This window comes from Camarhynchus parvulus, chromosome 1 (assembly GCF_901933205.1).
Source record: "Camarhynchus parvulus chromosome 1, STF_HiC, whole genome shotgun sequence".
NCBI lineage: Eukaryota > Metazoa > Chordata > Aves > Passeriformes > Thraupidae > Camarhynchus > Camarhynchus parvulus.
Window position 1 is genome coordinate 88,261,128 of NC_044571.1, and position 23,643 is coordinate 88,284,770.

The 23,643-nt window shown below is 51.5% G+C and overlaps 1 protein-coding gene across 1 annotated transcript; it reads right to left on the bottom strand.

Annotated features, from left to right (window-relative positions):
• Window positions 1-229: 229 nt before the first annotated feature.
• On the bottom strand, window positions 230-23,553 carry ATN1 (atrophin 1). The gene is made up of 10 exons (XM_030946100.1): window positions 23,044-23,553; window positions 9,064-9,251; window positions 8,736-8,873; window positions 8,250-8,363; window positions 4,973-6,981; window positions 4,561-4,783; window positions 3,735-4,452; window positions 2,432-2,575; window positions 2,022-2,202; window positions 230-1,477 (listed from the first exon to the last, which is right to left on the bottom strand). Exons 2-10 carry the CDS (start codon window positions 9,139-9,141, stop codon window positions 1,444-1,446), a joined length of 3,639 nt encoding a protein of 1,212 aa, XP_030801960.1. The 5' UTR covers window positions 9,142-9,251; window positions 23,044-23,553; the 3' UTR covers window positions 230-1,443.
• Between the last annotated feature and the right edge of the window lie 90 nt (window positions 23,554-23,643).

Consider the following 23,643-nt stretch of genomic DNA (forward strand, 5'->3'; position numbering starts at 1 on the left):
CAAATGGGCCAGCCGTGCCGCTCGGATCGTATGCAAATTTATCGCTTCTCATTGGTCCGCCGTGCGCACGCTCCGCCCCTCCCCGCGGTGGCAGGGCTCCGGCCCAGCGGCTCCCGCACGCTGGGGAGTGCGGTGCCCACTTCCAGCTTCTCCCACTTTTCACCGGCAGTGTTTCTGCCCTTCCCCCCCGGCCCCACTGAAAAGAAATGACCACACCAGAGTCCCGTTTCTGAAAGGGTTTTTTTGTCTTTTTTTTTTCCTTTTTTAAGAGCTTCATATATATATTTATATATATAAATTATTAGAATGTGTGTCAGGGCTCGGGAGTGCGTGGGGAACATCGTTTGGGTGGTTGTTTTTTTTCTTTTCCATAGCTGGGTTGTTGGTTGTTTTTTCCTTTAATGGTTAAGTAAATATATATATATATATGGGGGACCAATCGAGAGATACAACTGTGAAATCAGAACACGCACGCGGGGGCAAGGGAGTCACAAGTTGCTACATAAAACTGCCACGTCTAATAGGATGTGCATGAGTTAAAGTACATCAATTAGGAGGGGTGAGGGGAAAGGGGCAGCCACCATCTTACAGACAGTCCCAGGACGCAGTGTCACCACTCGGCCACGCCTGCTTTCCCCACGGGGCTCAGAGGGGTCACGGTGCTGATGGCAGTCTCCAAAACAATATGCTGGTGCTTAGCACCTCATGGCCGTGCCCCTTCCCATCAGCTGGGGACAGCACAGCCCCGTCCTGCAAACAGTCCTGCGGTGCTTTGCACCCTGATGGCTGGGACCAGAGCCTCCGAAGACAGGAGAGGCCGCTCAGCAAGGGACCTGGAACACTTTGTTTGCATCTGAAGGAATGTTGGGAGAATGGGAAGCTGCTCTGGCTAATCTGAAAAAGTTCCACGTTGCTTTTCTGTATCGCTAAGCAGTATCTTACACTTAAAAGGGGGGTTGGGGTGTTGAGGAGGCATCTTGAAAAAAGGCTCTTTTGTGTTTGCAGTTATTTCTTGGCTGCATCTCCTCCTGCAGAAGCAGAAAAGGCAGGAGTACCCTGTACATGAAGTCCTGCAATGCTCTGCGCTTTTTATTTAATGCAACTGTTCCCCCAAAACAAAGGATGGAGCTCCTGCCACCCTGAATTCACATCAGTCTTTGTCTTTTTGAGCTCTGTGCAGTGCTGATTCTCTTCTCTTCAGAGCTCAGCTGAAATCACGTACCAATCGCTTCAGGTCCATTAGTGGCATGTCAGTCCCTCCCCATTTGCTCTCCTCCACTTTTCCCAGGATGCCATCCCATACTTTTTGTCATCTTCTCTTGTACTCTACTACATGGTGGGATCAGGATGTGTCACTTTGCAGCTTCCCCTCCCCCAGGATTTGGTTGATTGATTGCTCCTCTTGAAAGACATGATGATGTCACACTGACAGTGGAAGTCCATTTAAAGGGGTTTGTCACTTTCCTTCTTCAGGTGGCTAGGAGAAAAAAGAGGAACAAGGTGATAGTGAAAGGAAAAAAAGGCAATTTATATCATTCCCTGCCTTTGTTCATCTGGACCCACACAACACTGCTGGCTTGGGAGGTTTTCTAGATCCTTGAAGTAGGAGACACTGTTGAAAAAGTACAACATTCCACCCCTCTCTTTCTGAGTGTGCCTCCCCATGCACTTGCGAATTCCTTATCTTGGCAAAACCATCAAACCCTTATAAATGTTTTGTATTTTGGCAGGGGTATCGGTTAGTCATAACTGCATTAACATGTGTGAAAACACGTAAAAGTTATCTCCCCCCTCAGAGAGGAGGAGCTGAGATCTCCCAAGGGATTGAATAAACACTTGCCAAAGCAGACCTTCCTGGTGGCCAGCCACATCTGTGCCCCGTGGCAAAGCGTCCCTGTTCCCGGTGTGGGCTTGGCCACAGCCACCTGCTCCAGGGGCAATGCTTCCCTGCTCCCACTGCCTGTGCTAGCCCCATGCCAGGGCTGGAGGTGTTCCTGTGAGGAGAGAGCAGCTCCACGCACCTGTAGTAGTCCTCCTGCGTGGGGAGCGGCACGCCGTGCAGGGGGTGGTGGGCGTGGAGCCACTGCTGCTGCTCCAGAGCCAGGCGCTGCAGCTCGGCCGACTGCGCGTGCATGGCCTGCAGCTGGTGCGCCGCCGACATGGGCGCCGACAGCGAGCCCGGCAGGTCCCTGTAGGGCGCGGCTGCAGCCAGAGGTAACACAGAGAAGAGCCCAGTTAATGCTCCATCCAAGGCCCCACAGCTCAGTCAATACCCTGCTGCACCCCCATTCCCACATGCCTGCTCATCGGCCTGTCCTGACCTGTTTAACAGACCTTAGCCTGGCCCTGTGACGCCCCAGGATGCCCCTGCCCCGCGGAACTCTGCTGATGCTCTCTGGAGGAGAACAGCAGTCCCTGTGACGTTCCTTACCAAAGAGCTGGTGGCGCAGCACTTCATTCTCATGTAGAGGGTGAGGCAGAAGAGGGTTGGGGATGGTTCCAGCCGGGTATGGTATCCGGGTGAGGTGCGATCCCGAGGCAAGGGGGTCGATTAGAGGGTGAACAGAGGCTGAGGCTGGGAAGAAAAGACACCACAAGATAATTGTCCCAGGCTTTGTAGCAAGTAACACAGAGACAGGCACAAGGCCTCACAAAACAGATATGGAAGAGAGGATCAGAGTGTGTTAGGGATGGGATGATTTCACAGCTAAACAACATAGTGCCATCTCCTTCTGAGTGTTACTCTTTTTGCCTGCATCGAACTGCATGTGAACCAGTCTGGCAGAGCTTTGTCCCTACACTCCTCAGGAAGAAATACTGTTCTTTAGAAGTTCAGCAGGGCTCTGCAAGGACCTGCTCTGCAATCAGATCTGCACCCCATATCATGCCAATCTTTCACCCCCAACCACCATTCACGTGCATACTTGTACTGGGTGCTTTCTTTTCCAGGTCTTATTCAGGACAGATTCTCTTTCTAGTAGTTTGGACTCCCAGCCAGACTAAGGTACCCAGCCATGGATGGTAGGGGAAATGGACACTCACTTGTAACTTGTGCCATCTCTGACCAGCTGCTCAGAGCCACATCTGTGACTGACACCAGACCCCACTGACTGCTCATAGCACCCAAGCAGGCACAACACTTTTTTCCTATTGCACTGGAGCTTGGGCTTTGCTTCCCTGAGATTTTCATCCCTAAACATTTTACTTTGCTTTCCTGCAGGATGTGGAAATGGAAGGGACCACCATTCAATTCTGAAGAACAGCAGCCTCCAGTTCCTTATGATTAGCCCACCTCCTATCATATCCCACCCCACTATCTGCAGCCACTGAGAACCAGCATTTCATTAGTCCTAAGGACACTGCCAAAACTGTTCTAGGGCTCCCACACCCTCTGCAGATTCCAGTCTAAGGAATGCAGTTCACAGCAGCACCACCCAGGCAGTCAGTGGGACTCCAGCACTTGTACTGTGGCCCCACAGATCCATAACAAAAAGGACACTGCAAACAATTTTGCTGGCCACTGATCAGCAGTGTCAGTGCCTTTGCTGGGATGGGAGTGGGGGAAAGGAAGAATGACCATGATGTTGGGCTCTTCTGGCTGAAGATCTATGGCCTCAAAGTTTAACCTTGTCAGCTTTTAGGGTTCCCCAGGGCCAGAGGGAGGGAGTGCAAGGAAGGCACAGTAGGACAGAAATCAGGGCTTTGTGCAGGTCACCAGCACCATGTGCCCTTACCTGCGTGTATGGCATCCTGCTGGTGGAGATGGAGGTGGGAGTGGATGTGGGAATGCTGATGATGATGAGGTGTCACATTGAGCATCTGCAGCCGGGCCAGAGGGTCATTGCTGAGAGCGGCCACCCGCTCGGCGTGCTGGCGTTCGGCCGCCAAGCGCTCGGCGTAGGACATGTCGGGACGAAGGGTGGGGCCGGCTGCCAGCGCCAGCCTCTCCCGCTCCAAGTGGCCCAGCCCTGGGTGGAAGGGAAAAGCGGGATGAAGGCCGGGGGCCGTCTGCAGACTCAGCCCGCCGTGGCGTGGGAATGGATCCATGGCAGCGGCGGGCACGGCGTGGAGCTGCTCCAACTCGGCCGGTTTGACTTCAAAGCCAGGCTTGAGGCGTTCGCGCAGGTCCCGGTCCCTGAGGTCTCGTTCGCGGGCCTCCCTCTCGCGCAGCTCCCGCTCCCGTGTGGCCGGATCGCTGCTGTAGATGGCTGGCACGTTGTAGCCCAGCAGGCCTGGGTCCACGGCGCCCAGGGGCACGTAGAAAGGGTGGTTGCGGTTGCTGGGGGACATGACGTGGGGCCGGGCATACTCGCTAAGGGTGCGCAGAGCTGGGGTGTCGGGGCCCAGATATGGGGGAACAGTCGCTACAGCACTGCCCTGCTCGAAGGAGGGGCGGTGGGGAACCGGCCCCAGGGACGAGCACTCGACCGGACGGCCCTCCTGGGCCATCTTCTGCAAAAGACCAGAGAGACCGGCTTCAGGGTCCCAGCGGGGAGTGGCCAAGGGGGCCCTTGAGCATCCGCCCCGGCTGCGCTGTGGCAGTGGGGCTCCCAGACCTACCACACTCCTCTCCAGCTCCCGCTCCTTCTCCCGCTCCCGCTCCTTCTCCCGCTCCCGTTCCCGTTCACGCTCCTTTTCTTCACGGGCCTTCTGCTCAGCCTCTCGACGCACTTTCTCCACCAAATCTGCTCTTTTCTTGGCCAGCTTGGAGCCGTCAAGGGGCACAAAGTACAGGTCTGTGCGGGAGCAGGAGTTGAAGCCACGGTCCAGGTGTTTGTTGAATCTGGGGATGAGAGGGGAAGCCTGTCAGGGCTGGTGAGCAGGGACGGGGACAGGAACAGCTACTGTGGGAATGCGAAGGGCATCATGGAAAAGGCAAAAAGGCACAGCTGCACCTCAGGCTTGGAGTAATTTCCTCTTCCCTGCCCCACACAGCCCTCCCCATCCTTTGGAGAAACCAGTCTCCCCTCACCTGGCTGACTGGCTGGCATGGCTCGGCACATCCACCACCTTGGGGGGCGGTGAGGGGCTGCGAGCAGGGGGCACGGGGCTCTCCGGGGGCTCGTACTCCTCCGACGGCTCCTGCTTGATCTGAGCAGCGCTGAGGGGGAGCGGGGGTGGCGGCGGGGCCGGGGCAGCCATGCTCCCTGGCAAGGGTGGTGGGGCAGAGGGGGCGGGTGAGGGGGCTTTGTAGCCCCCTGCCACAGGGGAAGAGGCCACCCGGTAGCCAGGAGGGGTGGCTGCACGGAAAGCGGCGGCCGAGGAAGTGGGGGGCGAGCCCGGCTTGTAGGGGGCCGGGGGCTGGAAGGTGGGCACAGGGGAGGCCGCCCGCTTCCCATAGGGGGCCACAGCTGAGGGGGGTACTGGGGGCGAGACCGTCTTGTAGGGGGCTGCAGAGGGGGAGGCCATGGTGGCGATGACAGTGGAGAGGGTGGTGGCAGCAGAGGTGACTGGAGGGCCAGCCCCATGAGCAGGGGACGGGGGTGGCGGCGGGGGGAAGGTGTAGGTGGCAGGACTCTGCCCCGGTGGGTGCGTGCACATGCTGGGGTAGCTTCCCTGGGAAGAGGCAGCAGAGGAGGACGAGGAAGAGGATGAGGACGAGGAGGAGGAAGAGGGGGCAGCGGCCGCGGTGGCGGAGGGAGCCTGGCTGTAGGTGGCCTGGTTGTGGGGAGGGTAGAGGCGCAGCCCGTAGGTGGGATGGGAAGGGTGATGGCTGCTGGACTCCAGGCCGTGGGGGTAGCCCCCGGGGGGCTGGGGAGGCGCTGTGGCTGCTGGGGAGACGCCCCCGCTGCTCCCGTGACCGTGGTGGTGCTGCTGGGGAGGCTGCTGGTGATGGGGGGACTGGCCTGGGAAAGGGGCGGCGGGGTGGGAGCCGGCATTGCCCAGGGGGCGGCTGTAAGGGGGCGGCCCCTGGCTCCAGACGGGCTGCGAGGGCAGGGAGGGCTGGGTGTACTTGGGGGGCTGGCTGGAGACGGAGAGGCCGCTGGGCGGCGGGAAGGAGTGCCCGTAGGAGGCGCTGTAGCTGGGCAGGGGCTGGCCCGCCGAGGGCTGCGGGTACTGGGCAGAGGAGCTGGCGGGCGGCAGCGGCGGCGGCGCGTAGGGGTAGCGGGAGGGGGCCAGGGCCGGTGCCTTGTCCTGCCCCATGCTGTGGGGCGAGGGCAGGTGGCCGCTCAGGGCCTGCCCCACCATCCCTGGGGAGCTGGAGGCGGCCACCGCGTTGTTGAGGGGGCGCAGGGCCGGCGGGGGAGGCAGGTTGGAGGAGACGTGGGGGAAGGAAGGGGCCGAGGCCGGGGGAGCGGCCGGGGGGTTGGCTGGGGGCGTCTTTTGAGGGGGGAGCCCTCCTCCCACCGACGCCAGTGAGATTGGGGTGGTAGGGGGTGGATTGTGCTTGGCGCTGAGGGTCTGCTCGCGAGCCCCTGGTGCTGGGAGCCCCCCCACTCCACTGGCAATTTTGGCCCCAACCTGGACCACATTGGCAGCAGGATAAAGGGAAGTGTGGGAGGAAGAGGAGGAGGAAGAGGAAGAGGATGAGGAGGAGGAAGGCGGAGCAGAAGGGACAGCAACAGCAGAGGAGGAGGAAGACGAGGAGGAGGAGGCAGGAGTTTGTGGAGCTTGAGCCTGGAAAATGCGTGAGGCCTGGCCCTCCAGCTGGGAATGGTAACTTCCTGCGGGGGGTCCCTGGGGGTGCACCTCGCCCGGGAGCCCAAAGCTGGGCTCTGGGGGGCGGGCCAGGCTGTCGGGAGCGGGAGCTCCTGGCGGGCTCTCGGGGAAGAGCGGGGGGTGGTGGTAGGAGTGAGACGGCCCCTGGGACAGCACAGAAGAGGAGTCGGAGTCGTTCTCCACGCTCCCAGGGCTGTAGACACTGGGCGAGGTGCTCCTGTTATCCTGGTCAATGTCCCGTGGGTCGCTGCTCATCTCATCATTGAAGCTGTGGCCGTCAAGGCTGTCAACATCGGATGGGGATGGAGGACAGGGCAATTCCTGAAGTAGGAAGGAGGAGGAAAGGGGCATTATGAGGCTTCCCAGACTACACATGACACACTTCAAGTTCCCAGAGAACTTGTTTTCCCACCTTTCTCTGCCAGCTCCAGCACAGAGGAAAGGAGACATTGTCTGGCAAGGTACACATAACACCAGTCCTCCTGCCTCCTTTCCAGTGCTCTCAGGTCCTTCATGAGCATTCTGCCTTCAAGAAGGAGGTAACAGTGGGTACCTTGTGTAAAGAGGCAGTGAGGGAGGGCAGGAACTGCTACACACAAGGCTGAGAGGGAACAGATACAACACAGAGGATGGGCTGTTGGCCAGGACATGGTATCACCTGTGGCATGGAGCAGCACACACAACAGTGGTCCCAGCACAGGCCCCAGACCCAGAATTGGTCTTCCTGCCCCTGCAGAGCTCTCCCTGCTCAAGAAGACCAGCTCCCACCTAGACCCCTCTCACTGTTCCATTCCTTATTTTCAGGAGTTCCCCCTGTGCTTCCCAACCCCTGCTCCTCCCCACCACCTGCTGCCTCAGACAATGTGCACTGGTGATCAGCAGTCATCATGGGTGAGGGTAACTAACAAGTGCCACTCTAAGCAAGGGAGGCTAAGCTGAAAAAATACCACTGCTGAGCTGAACACACTGTCCATGTGGAGAAATGACAGAAGTGGAACCAAGGTGGTTGAATTATAAGAACCTCTTAAGATGAGCAAGCATCCCCATGTTTGCAGGCCTTTAAGGCCAGTTCTCTGAACAGGATAACAGGGAATGGAGAAGCACGAGAGCTGACTCTTCCAACCACCCAACCACCAATCCAGACTGGTGCTGTTGGTGTTTGGAAAAGCCCTGCCATGGCTCTGTGTGTGCATGAGCAGGTGTTGGATGACTGTCACCTGGAACTCACCATGACTTAAGCACCTCCATGTCACACTGTGCTGGGGATCAGAAGGGACTGACTCCAGCCCAACCTGTGGCTGCACACGCAGACAGGCTCTTAGCACTAAGCTGGAAAAGGCAGGCCACATCCCCGACAGCATAGCAGCCCCCTGAACACAAGGCAAATGAGACAGAGTGCCTCCATCTGCTCAGTCATCACTCCTGGTGGCATTTTTGTAGATGCCATTTAGGTTGGAAGAGCTGCACTGAAAAACCCAAGGTGTCAGGGCTCCCAAGCAGCCAGAACCTCGAGCAGCACAGACAGGGAACTGCAGACTCCTTTGCCCTGGACTGGGCACATGCCAGCAATCACAGCAGGGAGTGCTCACCTCAGTTTTGGTTTTTTTGGGAGCGTTGGTGTCCTCCCCTTCACTCTCTGAGATCTCTTCTGTTCGGCCCTGCTTGCTGCTCTTGGGGGTGCAGGATTCCTCCAACCGGCCTTTCTGCAAGGAGACAAGAACACGGAGATGGAGGGTCATGGGGAAATCTTCCAACCCGACAGGTCTTCACAGACTGCAGCAGGTGAGACACAGCCACCATGGCACGTGTGTCAATGACACCAGCAGACCAACATGGACCCAGCATATGGCAAAAATGCGCACTAAAAGGGTCTGGTGAGACTGGACACCAGTTCTTGGGAAAGTGCAAGATGGTGAGGACAAGAACAAAGAGGGATTCTGCCCATTTCAGAAAGCTAACCCAGCACAGGCTACATAGTGGATCCCTTCTGGTCTGTGTCCCTGGATCCTCAAATGGATCCCACCCAATCTGGGCAGTCCTTGGCCACCCCAAACTTGTGTTCCAGCTGGTATTACCTTTGTTGCTTGTCGGGATTTCTCAGCCTTGCCATCACTGCTGGAGGTGCTGACACCACCAGGGGAAGCTCGACCCCGTGACCTGAGCTCCTCTCGGGGCCCCGGAGTCTCTTTCTTCCGTCCACTCCGCATTGACATCTAAGAGAGGGATCACTGTGTCAGTCCTGCTTTGCTTCTCCCCCTGCCCCTGCTCTGTGCCCAGCCTCCCAAAACCCCTGAACCCCTTGCACTCCACTGTGCCAAACTCATGCCCACTAGGGAACCTCAGTTCCAACCCACACCTCCAGCCTGGCTCTCATGTCCCTCCCCCCTGTCCCACCCCACGTACTGAGTCCTTGTTCTGTCGTGTCTTCATTCTTTTGGGTGTGGGACCCCCATTCTCCTTGGCTCGGTTTGATGAAAACATAAATTTTTATGACTCCACAACCCCCTTCGGCTGTTTCCGAGGAGATGGAGATGGGCAGCTCTTCTGGAAGGGGGGATTACACCAGCCAGGCAATGAGATCCTGCTGAATCCTGAAAGGCAGACAAGCAGATGAGGGAGGAGGAACTATACAACACCCTTCCATGGTTTGCTATAGAAATATGACAAAATTATTATTGTTTCCATATTTAGAGACTCGAGTCTGTTCACCAAGAATGCAATTAACTCTCCCATCAGTGTGGGAAAAGATTTGCCCACTGCCATATCCGATTTCCAATTTCTAGGAGTGATATGTGCACGCGGCAAGGTATTCATTTTTAATGGCTTCAAACTCAAAGAGGGCAGATTTAAATTAGATATTAGGAAGAAACTCTTTTACTCTGAGGGTGATGAGGTACTGGAACAGGTTGCCTCAGGGATCCCCCAACCCTGGCAGTGTTCAAGGCCAGGCTGGATGGGGTTTTGAATAACCCGGTCTTGTGGAAGATGTCCCTGTGCACAGCAGGGGTGCTGGAAGTAGATGATCTTTAAGTCTCCTCTTAATCCAAGACATTCTGTGATTATCTAATTCTATGATTTGGGGCCCAATAACGCTGCTTTGGAGGATGCAAGAAGGGACAGTTATCAGGATATTATCTGTCTTTTGGAATAATTTTAGTATTTTCCTTTCCTTGGGAAAAAATAACAGGGAAGTGTTTTCAAATGTTTCCAGTTACAATTTTTTTAACTTCATTAGTTCATCTTTGCACTTGTTGTCAGTGCAGAAAGTTACACCACCCTTACCTGGCCATGTGCTGCCGTTTGCTAGCCCTGTGCCATCTGTCATTCAGCAAAGTGGCCTTTGCTGCAGGCACTGTACAGCCCTGCCCTCTCCAGAGCACATCCACATGCACTCACGCAGTACCACGTTATGCAGGAAATGTGACAAGTCTTGCTTGGGCTGTTCCATGCCCAAGGTACACAAATAGGTGCGAGAAAACACATTTAGCTCTGTTTTTACTCGACACCATCACCAGCTCTGTTTAGCCTGGCGTGCCTGCCAGGGTCTCCTCCTCCTCAACACTGGATGCTTCTGTGTACCACACCGAGTCACACCCAGCGATGCAGAGTGTATCTCTACACTTTGCAGCAGCAGGAAGAATTCTGAGATCCCTCTGGAACAATTTACAGCTTTGTGCCATGTCCAAAGCATTTTACTGTAGATATTTAACACCCTGTTGTATCACACAGTTCCTACTCCGGACTATGAAAGTACCATGTTTGTGTTAGCCTGGGAACTGGAGGAAATTATTCAGGGATACTGCTCCTGAAGTTAGCCTGCTTGAATCCAGCAAGATAAAGACCTTTTGCACTGCTCTGCACTGCACACACATAACCAAAAAGACTTTATCCTTCCCAAGCCTGTCATCTGAGTTGCTATACTCAGCCTCTGGAATGGACAATCTGAAAGAACAAGGGAATGTGTCCCATGGAAGAGGCACCAGCAGAAAAAAGCCACAATTACTGGGTTTTATTCTCTCATCTGAAAGCACAGAGGAATTTTGTGAATAAGAAGCCTATGGATTTGGGGCCTCTGAAGACCATCCCACACCTGGAAAAGTCAGCCAAGCAGTGCAGGAGCAATCTGGGTGACTTCCATTTCTCTGAGAAGGGAGCTGAAAACAGGGATCAGAGCAAAAGCACCCAACAGGAGAACTCTCAGATGTCCTGTGTAGCCCTGTTGCTGGACTGTGTGGCCCCAGGGTCACTGCTTTCCACTGTCTTCATTTGCCTGACCATGAAACAGGAGTAATGACACTGGCCTGTCTCTCCTGGGGCTCCACATCTTCCCTGACCAACGCTTACAGAAACCCATCCGGAAGGTACTTAGGAAAATCAGGGGATTGTTTGTTTTAATTCCATTAATATTTTATTTGACCTTCATCACAAGAGCCCCAGGGGGACTCATCCAGCATTAATTCCCACACACATCAATTCATTAACTGAGACCTCTTCTTTAATAGGAAAATAGCTGATGGTGGTTTGTAACTGACCTAATGGAGGCAGAGCCCACTCCCAATCCCCACCCGCTGACTTGTTTTACAGGCTCATATTTCTGTCACGCTTTGGCCTTTCGTTGTTAATTCAGCCAGTTACACTGATGCTATTCCAGATAAGCATCCAGAATCAACATGTCTTATGTGAAACAAAAGACTGTCATACCTAAGGTGATCCTAATTTAACTCAACTTTGACTCATGCCATGGTGGCAACCTGCAAGCATTAGCTCAGCTCTGAAGGGACAGCAGCAGCAACAGCAGGCTACCAATGTCACTGCTCCCTGCATTCCACAGGGATACCACCCACGCCTCCCACACCAAAGAAACCAGAGTGATAACGCAGCACACAGGTCTCGCTTCAGCTTTCCAGCAACCCCGGAATGACAATTACCATCCTCTTCCCAGAGAAGTCAGCAAGCAGGGAAATAACATGCAGCCAACCACACGAAACTTCCCTTTTTCAAAGGGATACCCACTCTGTACTTATCCAACCACTGAATATGCAGTAAGAAACAAAGCCAGAAACAAACAGTGGTATTTCAAGACACATAATCAACCACTGACTGAGGCAGAAGTTTCTGTCACTTAGACAGTGAAGACTTTACTAAAATATGTAAGGGAATTGATGCACACATTATTAGTATAGCAATATAGAAACTGTTACGGCCAGATGAGACGATCACAAATCCACCTTCTAATTTTAACATCTATGAAATAAAAGCCTGCAATGTGAGCCTTTACAATTAGTAAGTTACACCTAACCATTCCCATCACTGAAGATCCCTGCAAATGTCTCTGAAGGGTTCTTAGGGCTCCATGGTTTTGGTTAGGAGGTGAGACGTGACAGGCCTGCTGTGGAAGGGTTAACCTTTCCCTGGCCCTGTGAAGCCCTTCACAGGTTCAACTGAGTTATGAGGCATTGCGAATTGCAATTTTCTGTTTGCGTTTCATACAGCCCAGCTTGGCTTGGCTTATTGCCCAAACTGCTCCATATTCTCCTGTAAGCCCTGGTGAAGTCTCCTGTGAGCAACACACACTCATCAGGCATCCCCCACGTGGCATTCAAAATGGATCCTGCTCCTCCTCAGCTCCAAGTAATTCTCCTTCCCAAAGCCTGGACCGGCCTGCACCACCAGCCAGAGGCTTATGAGGTTCAGCTTTTCTTTTGTTGAAGGACACCTGCAAGTATGGTTCTCAAGACAGGTTCTCTCTCCTTCCCAGGCTGTCATGTGGAGCAATTCTCCCAGGTAACCAAACTGGAAATAAGTCCATCTCAAATATGAAGCACTCAGGTTTTACCTCTTAGAAAGCAGGCTGAATGTTTGTCCTTGGCTCAGGAGAACATTTACACATCAGACTGTGGCTTTGAGGAAATAAACTTTCCTAGACTGCAACAGAAGCAGAGGAAATGGGAACCAAGTTTCTGGGGTGGTGTTTGAGGGTTTGGGCAGAAGTGTAAATGACAAACCAAAGCACTGCAGGGGCTGCAGGCAGGGCTACACCCAGCATGTGTCCAGCGGCCAGGAGCCCGTTTCCACTGAGACCAGGAAAACAGGGAGATGCTGCCAGAGCCTTGCAGGGTTTTGACACTTCAGCAGGTGCTCAGTGGCAGAGCAAGCCCCAGGATGGGCAGCCTAAGTCCAGGGCTCCAGCCTGCTTGAGAAGATCAAACACCAGCTAAGGTCCAGCTAGCCATCTCTGAGGCCAGTGCCAGCAGAAGGGAGAGATGAAGGCTCCCAGCATCAGTGTCATTTAAGAAAAAGGGCTAACATTATCCTCTTTTTGGTTTATTTACTCAGACAAAGCCAGCTTCCACTAGATGCTAGTCTGTGCAAGTAGATGCTAGTCCACGGAAGTTTGGAGTAAGAAGTCAGTGGAATGCCTGCTTTAACCTAAGTACAGATGTTCCGAAGTGCAAACCTCTTGTCTTCTTCATTTGGGAACTGTTTAAAGTACACAGTGACTACTCTTTAAGTCATTTTCTGAAATGTAGGAATCATGTCCAAAATCCTACATGAAATCCAAGGTATTTGGTATGCAAAGGCAGGGATTCAGAAGTCAGATGTGAGAATTAAACTGAGTCTGCTTCTCTGCAATTCAATAGCTCTCTGTTCCCGTCCTGTTTTTTCTCTTCCCACTTCTACAAAGAGATGGACTAGCACTGGAGGCAGGAACCAGGGTGGCAAAATGAACACAGCTGCTTTTTAACACATTGCAGATGCTGAAAAGTGTCCTGAAAATAAGCTGGAATGTTAACTGATAGATCCCTCTTGATGGGTAAAGATCACTAAGAAGAAGAGCAGTATGTATAACATGACTGCCCAATGAATGATGGTCCCAAATATTTGTAACTCCTCTCTCAATCTGCCTCATTTTGTAAAATGAAGGGAAATTTTCCAGAAATGTATTCAGTTTTAACAATTGTGTACGATCTTGAAAACATTTTGTCCCAGATACTACAATCACACAACATGAAGTACAGCATTTCCCAATGGCTAATTACCTGATTTCATGCTTGAACCCTGGCATTTCACTATAGGGCATGATGGAGAAAGAGAGGGAAGGAAGGGGAAGGGCACCATGTTCATTGTCGGACAGCAATGAGAAAACACGCCAGGGTTGAGGCTGCACGTCATCATCTTTTGATACATACCTGGAGTGTGACATTACTGTAAAAGGGAAAATGACTCTGCAAGCAAAGGGATTAGGAAGCCAAAATGGTTGAATACCAAGATGGCAAACATTTGTGGCTAATATTATCCTGGGTGTGAATATTGCCATGACTGGCAAATCTTCTATATTCAGTAAATCTTGTTAAGAATAAATACACGAAGGTATACAAATGAAAGGTAGTTTTCAAACAAAGGCATTTTTCTGTCTCCTACACAGTAACTACAACACTGGGTGTATGCAGGGGCTGTGAACTCAGGCTGGGAAGTGAATTAATCAAGGAACAGGACTCCTGCAGGTCACTCTCATGCAGGTCACTGCACCCAGAGACCCCAGGATAAGAGCACATGCCTCCCAGAACTCTGCAGAGCCCTCCACAAGGGCTGGGACAGGCACATCCAACCACCAGCAGCCATCAGACACAGGCAGGAAGGGCTGAGACCTGCCCTGCCAGCGAGGTTTGGCAGCACAGTGTTATGTGGCAAACTCAGGCAGAGACACCTACAACACAAGTGCAAAGTCTGACTACTGTTCAAGAGGTCAAAATATAAATCCCGTATGAAAATAGTGACAGCTGTCAATTTTTGTTATTTTCCATTAAGACCTTGATTTCATATTGATAGTGTACTGGAATTTCACTGCATTCCTCTGTCTTCAAAATATAATGGCACAGAATGGGTCACTATGTGATGTGTTAAAATAAATATTAACAATAAATGTAAATGTATGCTTTCAGAAACTCCACTCTGTGCCAGAGGGTGAATCACACACACTTTTAATACACAAACTGAATGGACTCTCTCGATTTACATCTATCTACGTAAGAGCTGATTCACAATCCCACCCTAAGAAGTCAGGTTTGAGACCACCTGAGGAAACTGAACAAGTCCATGGGACCCAATGAGATGCATCCCAGGGTCTTGAGGGAGGTGACTGACATAGTTGCCAAGCCAGTCTCCATCATATTTGATAACTGGATGAATGGCTCCATCCAAAGAGTTACAGTCAACAGTTCAATGTCAAACTGGAAACCTTGAACCAGTGGTGTCCCCCAAGGATCTTGGACCAATACTATTTAATATCTTCATCAATGACACAGATGGTGGGATTGAGTGCACTCTCTGCAAGCTGGCAGATGACACCAAGTCAAGTGGTTGACAGGCTAAAGGGAAGAGATGCCATCCAGAGGGACCTTGGCAGGATTGAGGAGTGGAACCATGTGACATTCATGAAATTCAACAAGGTGAAGTGCAGGTCCTGCACATGGGTCAAGGCAATCACCAGGATCAGTACAGGCTGGGGAATGAAGAGGCTGAGAGCAGCACTGTGGCAAAAATCGTGCGATACAGGTGGACAAAAAAATTGTGCATGACCTAACAATGTGCACTTGCAACCCAGAAGGCCAAACGTGTCCTGAGCTGCATCAAAACCAGCACTGGCAGCAGAGTGAGGGAGGGAATTCTGCTCCTTTGCTCTGCTCTGGCAAGACCCCAGCTGGAGTGCTACATCCAGCTCTGGGGTCCCCAGCACAGGAAGGACAGGGACCTGGGACAATTCCCTGAAAGGAGAGTGTAGCCAGGTGAGGATCGGCCTCTTCTCCCAGGCAACAAGTAATGGGACGAGAGGAAATGGCCTCAAGATGTGGCAGGGGAGGTTCAGGTTGGACATCAGGATTTCTTCACTGAAAGGGTGGTGAAGCCTTGGAATGGGCTGCCCAGGGCAATAGTGGAATGACCATCCCGGGAAGTGCTCAAGAAACGAACGGACATGGCACTCAGTGCTATGGCTTAGTTGACAAGGTGATGTTTGGACAATGGTTGGACTTGATGATCATGGAAGTCTTTTCTAACCTTAATGATTCTGTGATTCTGAAATTCTAAGCATGTCAAAGTGGCTTATAAGAAAGGCAGAGAGACAATTTTTACCAGGGCCTGCAGTGACAGAACAAGGGGCAATGGTTTTAAACTGAAAGAGGGCAGGTTTAAATTGAATATAAGGAAGAAACTCTTTTCTATGAGGGTGGTGAGACACAGGAACCGGTTTCCCAGAGAAGCTGTGGATGTCCCAACCCTGGAAATGTTCAAGGCCAAGTTGCAAGGGACCAGGAACAACCTGGTCTAGTGGAAGGTGTCCTTGCCCATGGCAGGGGGGATGGAACTGGATGATGTTTAAGGCCCCTTTCAATCCATATCAGTCCATCATTGTATAAAATATCCAAAAAACATTCTAAAATAACACCTCCCATGCAAAAAAAAAGTCATCTTGAGGCAACCGCTTCCATCCTTCTTATATGTACTTGTTGACAAATTCACTTGTCAGGCTACCTGTGTGCTCCTTCTCTGCAGTAAAATAATAAATAAAAATTAAAATGCTCACGCTTCAGGAAAGGGTGCCAAATAAGAACACTAAAAATAACTGTGCAGAGCACTGGCAGTCTTAGGAGATAAAGCTAGTTTACATTTTATTAAGCCTATATTAATGTTTTGTTTTCTTAATTTTGCACAACCATGAGGAGCAGGAATGTTATTTTGAGTAGAAAAACTAATTCTGGAAGCTCCATTCAAATAAAAATGTATCTGTTAAAAAAAAAATTATGATTAACAGAGTGAAATAACAGAGCTAAAGCAAGGTAATAAATAATAAAAATATTCATGCATTTAACAATAGCTTAATTTACAGCATAGAAGAAGATATTAATTTTTGCAAAAGCAACTGAAAATAAAGTTTGATTCACTAAATGAAGGTTAGATGTACTAAAGAAGGTTATGTTAATCATAAAACAATTCCTGAGGGCACAGTAAAATGACTGTTAAGTATGTAACAGATTTACTTAAAAATCCCAGAAGAATCATTCTGTGTCCCCAGAGGAGGGCTTCCAGATCTCTCAGAGATACAGGCTGGCAGAGCCCAGTGGTGGATCAGGGAAAAAAAATCCACACTGGGCTCTGCCTTCTGCAAGTGGGATGGAGCCTACAGATGCATGCTCCAGAGGAAGGACACATCACATTTCCCACACTCACTATTTTATGAAGTGCAGCATCTTCTATATTTGCAACACCTGAGCACACCTTACCTGTGGAGCTGTTAGGGGCCAAGGGTTACTGTAATACCTCACAGCCCTCTTTTGATACACAGATGTCCCTTTGCTAAGAATGCGAAGCAAATTAATCAGAGACATCACAGGATGGTTGCCCAGAGATTCAAAGGAGGATGCTAGAGCTGGAAGGGACATCCAGACTCTGAGCTGACCAGTGCAACTCACAAGTGATACCCTTTGGATATAAGAGGCAGATCCATGAAAATCCATTAAAAACCTCGGCACCCAGCAGCCATCGAGAAAGTAAACTGCATGCTAGAATTTCCTAAGGAGAACATCGTTATGTCACCACACAAACCTATGGCTTTCCCACATCTTGAAATGTGTGTGCAATTCTGCTTCTTCCATAAGAACCAGAAGGGGCAATGAAGAGGCACGACTGAGTGGGTTAGACATCTCTGTCCACAGAGAAGGTTATTGAAGTGAGGATGTGACTAGGGACCATAAGGCCATATATAAAAATTAGAGGTTAGGAAAAGACATTTTTAATGTCTTTTCCAGTACAAATTTGATGACCTCAAACAACACTACAAAGAAACATGTTCAAAATCAACTAAAAAGAAAGAGTAGTTCTTGAAACAGGTAGCTGCAGAATTCCCAATTAAAGGACACCATGGGTGCTAGAAGGTTCTATGTATTTGATGGGAGACTGGAAAGTTTCATTCAAGAGACATTCACTGACACTTTCTGGATAGCTAGAAACCATATCTGGATATGGCAGGTGCTCCACTGAAAACAGCTGGAAGCTGTAGGAGCATCAGAGGAAAATGGCACAGGATTGGATTGGATTGGGATTAGATTAGATTAGATTCGATAAAATTAGAAAATTACATTATTAGATTAATGGTTGGACTCGATGATCCTGGAGGTCTCTTCCAACCTAAATGATTCCATGACTTTGCAGCCACTGACCCAAAGGACATCCTTCAGATTCTCCGTTTGCAGGGATTCATGACTGACAGCAAAGACAACATGAGAGCCACGTGTGCCAAGGGCAAGCATGTGAACAGGATGAAGATGGACAGACACATCCAGAAGGAAAGAAGTGAACTATGGCCAGGGAAATGGGCAGAGGAACAACAGTACAGCAGATATGAGTCACTGGTAAACTTTGAATCCCTCCTAGGCTTGGGATCCCTCAGCTTCTCCTTGGTCTACTGGCCAAGGACTAGCCAAGTGGGATGGTCCTGCACTCATCCCTCATCTCTCACCCCAGAAGTCTGAAAAGACTTCTAAGAAGGCTTTTCTGGAATGACTGAAATCCACCAGTGCACAGAGAAAGGACTATTCTTCAGGAGCAGGAAAAGAGGGGTGATTTTCACCTGACTATACCCAGGATAGGTAAGGCAATTATGGGAGTAGTGCACACCATTTTTACCTCTGTACTCCAAAAACGATGCTGACAAATTGAGAAATGTGATTAACTCCTCCCCCTTATAACCTTAAGCTGAATAAATACAGCTTACCAGAAAAAATGTTAAACAGAGACTTGAAAATGGCCTATGAGCACTACAAAGGAAGATTTCTGACAGCTCTTTAACCTACACAACAAAGACCCCCATATCCAATGGATAAACCCAGACAAATCGAACAGAGGAATGGTGCAAAATTTGAAAAGCAGGAGAAATCAATCACTTGAAAAACTTGCATAGGAATGTAGCATATCACTGAAATTTTTAAGGGTTTTCTTTTATTTTATTGAAAAATAAATGCTCTTAATATTTTCTGCACAGACCATCCAGTTGATGAGAATGGGTTTTTCAATACTAAACTCATTAGTAGTCATAGAATTTGGCCAAAAGGTGATGGGGTCTAGCTAGCTCTGGTGAAAATGGACTTTGAAAGCAATGGTCTAGCAATGTATGAGGAAAGCCTGATGGATAACCATGACTGGATAAATCATTCTTCATGGAGGGTGGGCCCTCTTTATGTGTCTGGCAAACCCTGAATAATTCTGAGGTAAATCACCTCATCTGTTGCACTGCCTGAAAGAAAAAAAACAGCAGTATATCCAAAATACTGTGCTATAGAAACACTTTATATCCAATACACTCTGCTATATATATCAATATAAAATTTAATAACTATATAACATTATATTTTATACAAGATATATTATATTATACAAACTACCATATATATTGTGATACACACACACACATAAATATATATACACACACATATAGTAAATCCAATTCGCTATCCAAACAGAAGAAGGTTGCTCAAATGCAACCTTCACTTAAGTGATCTATAGTGCAGAGGGACCTTGCGGAAGAAACAGGCTATCACCAAGTGCATTGTACAGCAGGGAAGTACAAGACTAAAATTTTCCAGCTAAACTCTCTGTGATGAAGAATGTCACCAGGGCAAGAGACATGAAGTAAGATTGAGAGCGACCAGCTCCCCTTCTTCAGCAAAGCCCAGACAGATCATCATTGGCTGAAATTGCCTGGAGAAGATATTGCAGTTAGCCTTTGGTTTGTAGGTGAAAATACTGCCACAACGATCAATCAAACATTGATATTTTTACAGGAGGAGACAACAACAAATCAGTGTTTGCTGCCACAACACACACAGAAAACAGACAGAAACTTCTGCAGGAGGATTATCAGAGCTGGAAGCCAGGCACTGCTTCTGAAGGGGTCGCTTCCTCACAAAGTTGACTTCTGTTGAACTTAAAACATGGCCAAATCCTTATCCCCAAACATATGAAGCCCAAACCAGACTGGTAGGAAGCCACTTGAACTGGAAACGTCCCCTTCTGTTTCACCATTCTCCATACACACCTCACTGGCAACATGGGCCGTGGGCCCACCACTGCCCAACATGTGACTGGAAGGACAGAAAGATTCTCAGTGCTCATCTCAACGGGACAAAGAGCAGTGGGACATGCACCTGGCCAGCCTGGCAACACATGCCTGGTCACTGCTGAGCCTCAGGAGGTCAGGGAAGGCACTGAGAGGGAGCATCTCATGTCCATGTTAAACCATCCGCTGTGACCAGACTCCAGCAGGGACCTCAGGAATTAGCTCTGCAGAGAGTACCTACCCTAGGTGTGCTCACTTGGTTAAAAGCAGATTTTTCAGCTTTTGAACAGTCAGAACTTGTGTTACCTTCTCCTTTAAGAAGTTTGTAAAGCACTGCTATTTTGTACTTCACTAGACATGGTCTTCAAGAAGTACAGATGGAAGAGATAAAGTGATAAACACAAGAAATATATATGTCATACTTCCAAAGCATCTCCTAATGGAGGAAGAATGAGACCAGAAAATCCAATGAAGGCAAGAAAATAGTTTATTTGTCCAGAAGAGATGGGGAGAAAGAAATGAACTGGTGAAGATAAAGTCTGACAGAAGAGAAAACCAGGTTCTCAGAAGAAAAGGCATTACACAAGGAGGAATAATATAAGATGGACTAACATTCAGGTAGGTATTTAAGGAGGTCTGGGCATAGCTAAACATGTGCACAGACCAATTCCAGAGATTGCATTTGCGAATGTATTACACCCCAGACCTGGTAAATAAATAAACCTTTCCTACACAGCTCTGTATTCCACATTCTCAACTCCACCTCCATCCCCAAGAAAAACACAGATGAACATGAGAGAGCTCCAAGACAAACTGGGAAGGTGTACAAGGAGGGACAGGGGCTGAACTTTGGAAGGAGAAAAACCTGCCTGATGTATTTCACCCACAAAATAAAATTAGGATGGAACATTTCAATTGGAAGGGACCTACAAAGATCACCTAGTCTGACTGGACTAGATGCTCCTCCTCCTCCTCCTCTTGAAGAACAATACAGATCAGGCTGCTTTTAGTACGGCAATCTCACCATGCCATAGAATCACAGTTCCTTGCAGGACCATTGTCATTTTGGAATACAAGTACACCCACAAGAAATGTCATCATAATTCCTTGTTCAGGCAAACCTAAAGGTGAGAATGCAGGAACCTTTCAGAGGTATCCAAGGGGTACAAAACCCAGGGGAGGAGGCAAATGCATATGAAGAGAGGTAAAGGCAGGTCACTGCAGCAGGTTAAACCTGTTCATCTTGTTCATTAAGATTCACTGCACATTTAATTTTCAAATGTTTGGAGATTTTTTATAATTTCCAGCAAGAACCACGGTACTACAAGTTCACTCTTTGGCCATGCTTGAAAAGCTCCATCATGAATCATAACTGGGAAAGTCTGGTTTCAAAGATCAGGTCATTCGTAAGAAGTTGGGGAAAAACACAAATGATTGGTTGTGCCATCACTAATGACAGACGTAAAATAACATTAACAACTTGGCCAAGAAACAGGACAAGAGAGAACGAGAATAATTCCAAATGAACAATTCAATCATTCACATTTACAAGTGTCCCATCCATGGGTAATGACCGTGGAGCTCCAGCCCCTTGGGAATGTGTGTGCAGCACAGCAGTGATTCACAACACCCTCGGGCTTAGAAGAAAAGACTCCAGCTTTCAAGTCAGACAGCTGTGCGATTCTCTAGTGGGAGGTCAAGGCTGAACTCTGCAGCTTTAGGCAGCTCACACCTGAAGGGTGTGTAACCACGCTCCAGCACTCAGGTGGACACAAAATGAACGGCTTTCCAACTTCTTCTTCACTCTCCTGCTGCACACCTAAGGATAATGGCCCACTACTTTCTCCTCACTTTTTTAAGGCTGGAAAGCATAGCAGCTCCAATCCACCCAGTACAACCAGAAATGATGACAACAGATTTGGGTGCCGAGCTCGGTAAGGACACGCTACTTCTCAAGGCACAGCCCAGCAAAAAACAGACCCTGCAGACAAAAGCCCTACAAATTCGTACCGTAGCCATCCTGGCAAATGAGGAATCGGCTGCAGAACTCAAGGCAGCCACGGCACTGAGGCAAACGCAAGGAAAGACACTGCCCATCTGGAAAGCAACTTCGGTAATGTACAATAGCTATCAGGGCACAACTCCACGGCGAGCAAAGGCGATGTGCAAAGTAATGCCACGGTGACCAAATGGCTGCCACTTCAACAGCACAGCGGCCACTCGGCAAAATACAGCCGCCAATTCGCTGGGCAACAGCAGCCAAGCCGGCCACAGGCCAGCAAGACAGAACAGCCACCGGCTCCATGGCATAGCCAAAAGGGCGACGTGGGAATGCCACTTCTCCAGGAATCCTGAATAACAAACGGACAACCAGCCGGACACACCGAGGGATCTGGGCCGGTTCAAGCGGAGCGCAGCCGCCACCCCGATGCCACCCAGTCGTACGGGCTCTGGCCAGCGCCCCGGTCCCAGGCGGCACCCTGGCGTGCCAGAGGAGTGGGCAGCGGCAAGGGGCGAATCCCACCCGTGCCCGCTGCAGCCACAGCGGGGGGAGCCGACGCTCTTCTCGGTCCCCCGATGGAAACGTTATTCCTCCTGCCCGCTCCCCGGCCGCACCTGGGCAAGCGGGGACAATACGAGCCCCCCACCGAAGGCAGGCGGGGCGGGAGCCGGTCCCCTCCGGCGCCGGGCCGCAAACTCCCAACTCCCGCCCGCCCGCGCCCCCCGGGCCCCTGCCCCCGCCGAACTTCCCGCCGCAGGGAAGGGGGGGCTCTGCGGGCGCTGACGTCACTCCGAGCGCGCGGCGGGGGGTGTCCCCGCCCCGGGACCCCCGCGGAGCCCCGCGCGACCCCCGCCCCCCGTTCCGGAGGGAAGGCGCCGCGCCGCCGTCCAGCGCAGCCCAGCCCGGGCGGGCGGCGAGCCCCGGGCGGGCAGCGCCCCCGGCGATGCCGGAGCGCCCCCAGCCGCGGCCGGGACCCCCGCCCCGCCGAGCCCCCGCGCCCCGCGGCGCTGTCCCGGCTCCTTGCCGGTCCCTGGCCGCATCCACGCCGGGGCAGGGACCGCCGGGGACCCTTCCCCAGCGCCGCGGGGGTTAATGGCACTCTCGCCCCTCCTGCCCCCCCCCCAAGTTTGGTGTTTCCCCCCCCCGCGCCGCCTCGCTCCCCATCCCGACAGACGGACCGGAGGGCTAAAATCCAGCCGCTAAAGAATGCAGCGAGTGGGCGACAATGACAAGCGGGGCGGGAGCGGCTGGGAGCGGGCGAGGGACTCACCGGCGGCTCCTGAGGGGAGGTCGAATGAAGGGAGGAATGGAGGCGGCGAGGAGCGGGGGGCAGGGATTTAAACGCTGCCCCCCCTTCTTTTCTTTTTTTTTTTTTTTCCCCTTTTCCTCCCTCCTCCTTTTCCGCGCTCCCTCGTTTCCTCTCGCGGCTCCGGAATAACCGGTCGGTGGCAGAGACAGCGGCTCCGGGAGGGGGGGTGCGGCGGGGAGCGGGGCCCCCCCGCCCCGCGGCTGTGTCGCCCCCTCTCCCGCCGCGCTCAGGCGCCTCCGCCTGCGCCCCGCCGCCCTCCCATCGCTCCCACCGCTGCCCGCCTTAGCCACCTCCCATTTCCGAAGGGCCCAGAACGAGCCCCCTCCCCCGCCCCTCCGCTCCGCTCTCGCCGCCGCCCCTCCCCGCGAAACACCCCACACGCCCCGCACCCCCCAACCCACCCGTGGGCAGCGTGGGACGGGGGAGGAGGAGACGCGGGCGCGGGGCGAGCAACCGCCCCGGCCCCGGCCGCGGCCGCGCCCCGCACCGCTGGGCCCCCGGCGCCGGCACAAAAGCCGAGCAAAGCGGGGAAGAGAGAGCCCGGAGGGGCGGTTTTTGGCA